General features: G+C 37.2%; 2 protein-coding genes across 2 annotated transcripts in view; one reads left to right on the top strand and one right to left on the bottom strand.

The window, feature by feature from the left end:
- Positions 1–4,421: 4,421 nt before the first annotated feature.
- HELRODRAFT_86338 (hypothetical protein) lies at positions 4,422–4,652 on the top strand (the record flags this gene model as incomplete). The annotated part of the gene is made up of 1 exon (XM_009027790.1): positions 4,422–4,652. A coding segment is annotated over one exon (231 nt), but the record flags the coding sequence as incomplete, so codon positions are not given.
- A 4,135-nt stretch (positions 4,653–8,787) lies between these two features.
- HELRODRAFT_86367 (hypothetical protein) overlaps positions 8,788–9,761 on the bottom strand; it is a gene marked incomplete at both ends in the record, with an annotated part of 14,771 nt that continues 13,797 nt past the window's right edge. Inside the window, 3 exons of the mRNA XM_009027796.1 lie at positions 8,788–9,276; positions 9,407–9,512; positions 9,708–9,751. Coding sequence (XP_009026044.1) covers positions 8,788–9,276; positions 9,407–9,512; positions 9,708–9,751 — 639 coding nt within the window. The remainder of the gene's footprint in view (positions 9,277–9,406; positions 9,513–9,707; positions 9,752–9,761) is intronic.

Genomic DNA, 9,761 nt, shown 5'->3' on the forward strand with positions numbered 1-9,761 from the left:
TCTTTTTAAATTTGATTAAACGGCAGATATACTTGTTTGATTGAATGACTACATTCAAGTTGTGAGATAATAAATTTTAATAATTAAACAAACTTTTTGTGTGACATTCGAAATTATCTTCAGCACGGTAATCATACGCTCAATATGAACAAAGCAGTTCTCTTTTATAAAAATAAACTTTTCTTAATAACTTCAAGCATTGAATTAATTTTATTAGTTGTAGGAGAATATTTTACCAAACTCATCCAGATTTCGAATTGTAATTCACAAAAAATTAACAACCACAACTTGCAGATAGAACTAATCACCCACCTGATAGAACCTGCACCCCTGTCAACCCCTCGTCTTCTTGGTCACACTGTACTTCCCCGTAACTCCAAACACCTCACACCGATCCAACCCTGCGAAGTAATTGGACCCCGTGCAAACCGTCCTGACCTGGAAGGGTTGAAGGAAGGATAGCGTTCGAGGCATCGTGAAGTTTTGCCTATTTGTCGGAATTTTGAACTGGAAAGAATAATTTCTCACGTAATTCAAATCTGAGTAGTAAATCTAAGAGGGTACACTTAGGCAGGTGAAGGTGTAACCAAATTTTTTATTTCATTTAGAGTTGGTTGCTTGGAAATCAGGGAAGTGGGGTTTGAATTTGGAACGTTTGTGAGGGAGCAGATGGAAGGACACTCGGTGGATGATCTGGTCTGAAAGATTTTTGCAGGCTTATTTGAACAGCAGACAGGCTGGTTATTGAGATGGTGGCACAACTTGAACTTCATCTTCGTCTGTGAGATGAGGCTGGCCGGATCCAGGGACGAAATCGACGGACGAATCATCACTGACACCAAGGCAGTGTAAGAAGTAATTGCTCTGAATATACTCATTCTATACACTATTTTTATATGTTAGTTTTAAATGCTGTTGATTGTTTTTAATTATGCCACATTAATTTTACAAATAATTTTACAAATAACAGATTTATAAGGACTTTTGTTTGGTTTGTAGCAGTAACTCGCAAATTTTAATGAACTGTACTTTAATAGAACGCACCAGCAACGATGATGCCAGCAGACACCAAAGATTAAACTTCGATTTAAAAAATTTGCACAACATCCATTAAAACAGCCATTGATTTTTAAGACGAAAATATTTTTTAATTCAAGCCATTATCTTTTTCCAAACTTTCACAACGTGTGCTGCACATTTTTCGCTGAAATTCTTACTCTGAACATTTTTCCATCCATCCATCTAAGACATTTTCGAAAGAATAAACGGTGCTTAGGCGAGCAGAAATTGAAAACTCTACGGTGCCTGAGTACTTGAATGAGCAATACCCGAACAAGCAGCAGTGCTTAAATAGCACGCATGCACCAATGCCGCTACTGTTTCTTCATTGAAGTTCTGTTGGGGGGGGAGTGGTTGTTGATTTATCATTACAATAGGGGGAATGAGTGGATATTGAAACGAGTGGAGGACGAGCACCAAATGAAGCAGGCGGAGCACCTAACTTGCACTTATTTGTCTTACAATGATCTATAAATCATCGTAGCATCGTAACGTCGTAACATTACGACATTATACTGTCAGATAGCGTCAGTTAAACAAAATTTTGTTTTGTTTATTAGGCATTTAATATTATTTTTAATGAAATAGAGACAAAGATTCATGTGTGTTTGTTTTTGACGAATTATGTTTTAGAATATTTTTGTATTAATAAAATCAACTAACCATATTTTTTTCTCCAAAAGTCACTTTTTAAAATTTAAACAGTTTTTTGAACTAAATATGATTCAGCCAACCCTGGCTCTGAATTTTAGTTACCTGGATTGAATGCAAAAAATCCACTCCTATCCTACACTGTTTATTTGTGTTTGTGTGGGTGTGTGTGGTGTGTGTGTGTGTTTGTTTTACAGCTTTCTTAGAAAATGACTTTGCACCTGGCGATTTTGATTTACCTGGCACAGGAAATACTCTGATCAAATCACGTCGAATTTTTACTTCATTGATTTTATCGTCTAAGAGTATTGGAAACAATTAGGTAGACAAATTCAAATTTGCTCTTATTTTATCATTATTCTATGACGAATTAATTAATCATGGTTCAAGGAGTTGCAATATTCCAGTGGCTAGTGATTTCAATGTTCATTTTGAAAGACCAAACGATCCTCAAACTGTTTCGCTACTTGGTTTGTTTGATTGTTCGAATTTAATAAACAAAATTAACGAACCGACGCATGAAAAGTGTGGAGGACATTGCATCCCATAAATGAATGAACGAACGAACGAACGAACGAACAATCAAACTTCGATTATTTTGCACTCCGGCGCTATCAGATACTTTCAATGTTTATACCAACATTTTTTATTCACATTGTTTATCTTTCCTTCAATGCATCTTCTTCTTCTCTAACTATAGATCTATTTTTTAATTTGTTTTTCTTTTTTTTCTTTCCTTTATAATCCTTCGACTTCTGCTCCATTCATATCTTTTCGTATTTCGTCCCCTTCTCTTATTCCTTTTTGTCTCTTCTGTTACATTATTTCTCTTTCAATTTTCATTTTCCTCCCCCCCCCCCCCTCTTTTTCTCCTTCTCTCTCTCTCTCTCTCTCCCTCTCTTTCTCTCTCTCTCTCTCTCCTGTGTTTTACTCTTTATTAGTTTCCAAAAAAGCACTCGTCAGTTCGGTGTGAACTTATTCACCATATCATCATCATTGCGCATGTCACATGCTACAAAAAACTTCCTATCGTGGCGATGACGATGATGATGGTGGTGATGATGGTGATGACGACTATGGCGATGAGGATGTGAATATGTTAATGTGAAATTAGAGATAAGGAATATAAAGAGCAACAAAACTATTTCATTGAAAACGAGTTAGATAAAATAAATTGAGACTAAATAAAATTACAAGGCAAAGGACAACTGAAATTGTATGTTTCGCATTTTATTTCACGTTGTCTCCATCAGAAAAAAAAGCGAAACCTGAAATGAATTTATTTTTAATTTTATAAAATGGTAGTTTTTTTGTTATATGTTAATATTATAATAAATATTATCGCTATAATAATAATATAATATAAATATTATTTCACTTTTACTACAAGTTAATTTGAAACTAGATGTTTTTTAATTCATCAAAAAATTGTTCACCAAATTTAGTCATTTGCTATGTAATATGAATGTCATACAAGTTTGTATTATGATGTAAAGTGTGATGATGTTGTTTATGAGTTGTTGTTGTGTGTTGGTTTGTGTTTTTGTTATTGTATTGTCTGCTACTGTGTGTTGTTGTTTGGCTATGCGAAGTTGTATGCTGGTTTTCTGATTGTTGTTCTATGTTGTCGTGTGTTGTTTAATTTAGTTGTGAGTTTTGTTACTGTCAAAAAAGAATCTAATCTAACTGTATTTTATGACGTTTGGCGGTTTGACTGCCGGCACTTTCAACATTTCGCTGATTTGATTTACTACTGAACGTTTCTGTCTAAGATTGTTCTCTTTTATCGCTCGTGGCTTCAGATTTACGTACTTGCATGCAATTAGAATTTCAATTCTCGCTTCTCATTTCTGCGTTATGTTCTTTCATTTCTGTCTGCTGATAGGGTGAGGTCTCAAGCGCTCCTGAATTTATTGGCGGGTCTGTATCCGTTTGTTTTGTGGTTTAGTTTCGCTTGTGTTTAACTGTCTAAGTTGGTTTCAAGTTTGTTTCTTTCACTGTGATGTTGTTTTGGTTGGATAATGTAATTATATATTATAATAATTATAATCATAGTAGTTTTTTTTATTTCAATTCAGAGATTAATTTTCAAATATTATTGCGAACATAAAAACAGAATTTCAAAATAAATAGCCCAAGTCACTAAAACAGTCATACGAATGAAGTTACGACAAGCAAGTGTTTAAAACAATACAACAGCACCATCATATGAATAAATCTCAATACAATGAAAATATGTTTAAAATTTTTGTAACGTACGCTGTGTTCATGAACAAAACAATAAATGTCTATTACAGCCTTCCTAGTATCAGGGCATTCAACAACACGCACAAACATCGAATAGGAATATATGCTAAACGACGCTCCATACACGAAACATGAGATATGCATTATTGCAATGATAGCTTATAAAAACAGTTCATAAAACGGAAATGAGTTGTTAAATAATTTTTACTCTAATTGACGAATTTGCGTTAGTCCAAGTATATCGTAATCACAGTTGTTATCAAAGTAGTGTGAAAGTTTGTTGACAAAGATGTGGCTGTAAAATTTTGCAAGATCTGGAGTTGTAAAGCCCTTGTTAGTCATTCCAATAAAATTTTTCTTTGTTTGACTTTTATATAAACCGGTGTATCGACATTGAAAAACAAAATTTTGATTGGTGAAATTAGAAATAAGTTATCAAACGTCTTAAACCATTACCTTTGAAAATGTATAGCGTTGAACATTGTGAGAGGGGCGTCATTGATAAACTACTGACCAGATACGGTTTTCTACATTGCACTGAAAGAGTTGCAAGACTATTCTTTCACAACAGTGAATATAAAGGAAATATCGATAATCTAGCTGTGGGAGACGTAGTGGAGTTCCAAGAATCGGTAGATAGCCGAACTGGTAAGTCGGTGGCGGTAATGATAAAGAAAATAAAAAATACGGCGTCGCCCACCTCTGAATTCAAAAATATGGATGATTTATTTGTCAGAAATACACGAGTCATGGATGAGCATGCAAAATTAAAAAAAGATGGAATAAAAACAAGAAAACCGTATGACCGACGTCGATCCCTGAACTTTTGCAATCCGCAAAAGTTCAATTCAGATGAAAGGACGGTACGAGCTTCTAATCATCGCTTATCTATCGGTCTGTCCAGGAAACCCTCAGTTTACTATCAGGGGGTAGTTCGTTGCATAAGAAACGAATACGGTTTTATAGAGAGGGCCGATATCGCGAAAGATATTTTCTTCCATTATAAAGATTTTAAGGGAGAGATAGACAAACTGAAGCTTGGGGACAACGTCGAGTTCCTCATTAAATTTAAAAGCAACAATGAAGTGGCAGTTGGAGTCACCAAAATTCCGAAAGGAACGCTAATTTTTGAAGATGTCTTGCTTAGAAAAGATCTCAACAACAAACAGGTAACAACTAGTGTTCCACCGAGACCAGAGCGCCTGAGCTCACTAGTTGAAGTAATCAGACAACCTAAAGGCCCGAACGGAACAAAAGGATTCAAACTCAAGAGAAATGTCAATCCAATGGTGTAAACCATGGATATAATATGGATCAAGCATCGTCGTTGTCTTCTTCAGCGTCTTTGATTAATCGTCTGATCTGAAATTATCGCTTGCGAAGTTTTTGTCTCGTTTTTTGTTTTAAATTCGATTTCGTATAGCATTTTATATGTTATATACTATATTTAGTACATTTAAAAAAGAAAAGGGATTAGTAAAATTACTAAATTTATGGCATTATATATATCCATGGTGTAATCTAAAGAATATTTGTTTGCTTACACTGGTATCAATATTGTTTTTAATGTTCAAATACAAAATTTTCCCATTCCTCCCCACTACATTTTTTCACCCCTCTTCCTATTTTTCTTCTTCCCTTTCTTTCTCACAACACGTCTCCTGTTCACGCCACGCCAACACAGCAACAGATTCTTTTTTCTTTACCTGATTTTGAACGGATTACATAGTTCCATGTAGTCACATCGTTTCAATATCTAGATGTTCTGGATTGTACTGGAACAGCTGAGGCTGCCGTTCGAGCACGCATTACGTGCAGCCTGGAATAAATAGCATCTCCTTGCCTCTATATTGATGCGGCGTGACATCCCACTACCACTACGATCAAGACTTTATAAATCTGTGATACGTCCGGTGTTGTTATATGGTGCAGAAATATGGCCAATGACAACCAAACTGGAACAACAACTTCAACGAACCGACATGAAAATGCTCGGATGGATGTAACGAATTAGTCAAATCTACGGAAATCCTGCGCCGTGCTGGTTTAGATGATATAAATGACGAATGCCGGAAACACCGTCTGCGGTGGTTTGGTCATGTCAAACAAAGTGGAAACAGTGCCATAACTTCTCTTGCAGATGTTGAAGTACTTGGCACACGTTCCAAAGGCCGTCCAAAGAAGTCCTGGTCGCAAACAATCGAGCAAGACATGAAAGCTCTAAATTTAAATGAAATAGATACAACTGATCGTCTAATTTGGCGCAAAAAATTGATGGCAAAGAAAACAACGTCCTACCTTAGGAGAACTGGATCTCTGGACGCTAAACGATGATTGATTGATTAATTGATTGATTAGTTCCATGTAGACCAACTGTGTATTATAACATACACTGTAACTCCCTACATTCGTAATGTTTGTGTGTTTGTGTAATAGCTTGATTTACAAAACGAATCGAAATTTTATTTATCAACAAATTTGATACAGGGATGGCAAAAGTAAAATTTTAAAATGTAAATTTAGAAATCGTTTTGCGTTTTGATGATCAAGTTGTCAGAGGAAAGCGCTGGAAACATTTGAGATGGTGAGCACCGTGACGAACACTTCGAAGTTGTCAGAAAGCGCACATACACCTGCTGGTGTTTCATATCAATCCCAGATATGTATGCATGTGACACGTAGGTAGATTACACTACTAGCTATAAAATGGAGGTATTAATACAATGACGCAGCAACAGATGTTTGTAATTTGGAGGAAAATAATTGTGGCTATCATGCTGGCAATTTTTTTTAAATATCGTAACAAACAGATTGCGAGGTGATTAATATCGCAAAGATTGACTGACATTAATCTTCAACATAGAAATTGAATTAAGATGTGCATCGAAACGAGCAATCGAAACGAAATTTTTTCTCGGAGCCCATCGAACAAACACCAACATTTGTTCCACGTTTGGATGAATATCATAAACTATTACAATAAACTGCAGGTTTTTCCGAAACTTGTACCGACAGGGAAGAATGACTTATAATTACGCCATGTCATAATTTAATGGAGAGCTTCAAAAAACGATTAATTTTTAAAACGTAATATCGTGAGTATTTCTGCTTTTTAACTTTACTGTAACTTCGGTTTAGGTCGCTATGCTAGATGATTTTGCCGACAAAATCTATTACAGTCATTCAGTTTTTCTTTCATTGATTTTGGTTTTAATTGACAAGCAGATAGAAATCACCTCACTATCAGTGGGATCATAATGTCAGACCTATAATAATTTAACAATTAGAAAACAATAATCTTTTTAACAATAAAATAGTCTAAAAGTATTATTTATATAAATATATATTTATTTATAACAGCCACAAATTAACCAATTCCTCTGACACATCAAATTTGAAACCACAATCACACGTCATTCACTGCATCGTATGCCACCGTCAACAAAGACAAAACATTATTGTTATCTTGAAAACATTTATCTTAAGAACCCCCCAACAACCATTCAACAAAAACTCAACAACCACCCAACAACAATTCAACAGCCTCCCAACAATCATTCAACAAAAACTCAACAACCAAACCTAAGTAAAACCTAGAATGACTATTTGACGTAATCACGGTGGATATGTACAGCGTATGCAAAAACATAAAATGAATTATTAGTTTTATTTAACATTTTCGAAAATAAATTTTCTTAAATATTCAAAAAATAAAATTTGTTTAAACTTCTAGAAAAAAAAGAACGAAAAACAAACAAACAGACAGACACACAAAAAAAACAAAAAATGAATGAAAAATGAACGCACGTACAGACGCGTTAAGAACGACATCAACAGCATGTCATGCGGTAGCCACAACTGCTCCTAACACACCACACCACACCAACTGCAACTACCACTAACGCGACAATGTTTTCGATGGGAAAAATAAATTCAACATTATTACTCGACTTAAAGTACAACGTACGTCTGTAGCTGTGCGGATGCCAAGATGTGCGTGCGTGTGTGCGCGATTATGTGTGTAAGTCTGCGTGCGTTCGTGTGTGTGTATGTGTGTGTGTGTGTGTATGCCTGTGTGTGTATGCATGTCTCAGTGTGTATGTGTGTGTGTATGCGCTTTGTGTGCACCTGTATGAACGCAGTTGTAAATAAGAATACGCCCACAGGTGTTTAATGGCGGTACCGTCTATGAGACGTACAATACTAAATACAATATACATGGAGTAATATTGTTTATTGGATCGCCCGATGTACAATCTTTTTATCTCTTAATTTATTGTAAATATTATCATCGTCGTCATCATTATCATTATCGTCATCATTATCACCATCATCTTCATCATTAGTTATCCTCCTCAGCCCCCTCCTCGTCATCATAATCATCCTCCCCCCTCCTCATCATGCCCCTCATCTGCGACATCATCATCATGGAGGATGATGACGTCATGGATACGTCATTGTCGAAGTCGTTCGCCTCATCGTCATCATCGTCCGAGGCCCGTGGAGTGGCAGAGTTGGAACATCTTTGTCCTTGGAATGATCCTGAACTCTGTTGATCGGTTGGTTGTGATTGGTTGATTGTAATTAGATAGTTGCAATAGGTTGGCTATGATTGGTTGGCTGTGATTGGTTGGCTGTGATTGGTTAGTTGTGATTGGTTGAGTCGGATTGGTTGTGGTTGATTGTGATTGGTTGGTTGTGATCCAGTGGTTGTAAATGGCTATTTAGTTGCGATCTGATGATTGCTTTTGAATGGACGGTTGTGATTGGCTGTTCAGTTACGGTCAAAGATCAGAATAATTTGCTATTCATTTAAGTCTGTACATAAATTTATGCTGGTGGAAATTTAAAACAGCGCAAAAAACAAAGAGCCGACGAAACTCCCCAACTCACCATCTGACTGGTACTATCCCTGCCACTCATGAGGCCACTCATGTTGCTCACACTCCCCACGTTGCTCATGCACCCCATGCGACCAGCACTCCCCATATTACCAACACCCGCCATATTACAAGCCCCACCCATGTTGCCAGCACCGGCCATACTACTCATACCACCGACGTTACCACCCATGCCACTGTTCTCCCCACTCCCGACTTCACCACCACCCCCGACAGGACCGCCCCCGTGATTGGAATTCCCGAGAAGAGCGGATCGATCCAGCCGCTCCCTGGCGCTGGTGAAGACGGATTGGAGGACGATGGAGTCCTCGTAGATGAGGGAGCCCTCCACGTTGTACGTCTGCGCGTTCTTGCACAGCAGTAGGACGTCTGCCTCCAGATCATCGACGCTGGAGTAAGCCCCTGATGATATCCTTTGCTGTGTGTGTGTGTGTTGTGTGTGTGTGTGTATATGTGTTGTATGTCGTGTGTGTGTGTGCATGTGTGTGCGTGTGTTTTAGGCAGCAAACAAAGAGACAGACAGACAGACAGACAGACAGACTACGAACCTTGATCCTCTTGAAATCCATGGGTTTCTTGATGACGGCGTAGTAGTCGGGCAGCTCCCTCCTGGAGGGCAGCACCAGGAATGGCTCACTCAGCACTCGCCGATCACTGGTTGTTGTTTAGTTTATTTCAATTTCAATCATCAATCAATCACTCAATTATTCACTCATTCGCCCGCTCACTCACTCACTCACTCACTCACTCACTCACTCACTCACTCACTCACTCACTCAATCAATCAATCAATCAATCAATCAATCAATCAATCAATCAAACAAACAATCAATCATTCACTCGACCAACCTATCTGCATAGTTGATGACGATGTCAATGAGCTTCTTCATCGTCTTCAGAACA

Source organism: Helobdella robusta, assembly GCF_000326865.2.
Source record: "Helobdella robusta unplaced genomic scaffold HELROscaffold_51, whole genome shotgun sequence".
Classification (NCBI taxonomy): domain Eukaryota; kingdom Metazoa; phylum Annelida; class Clitellata; order Rhynchobdellida; family Glossiphoniidae; genus Helobdella; species Helobdella robusta.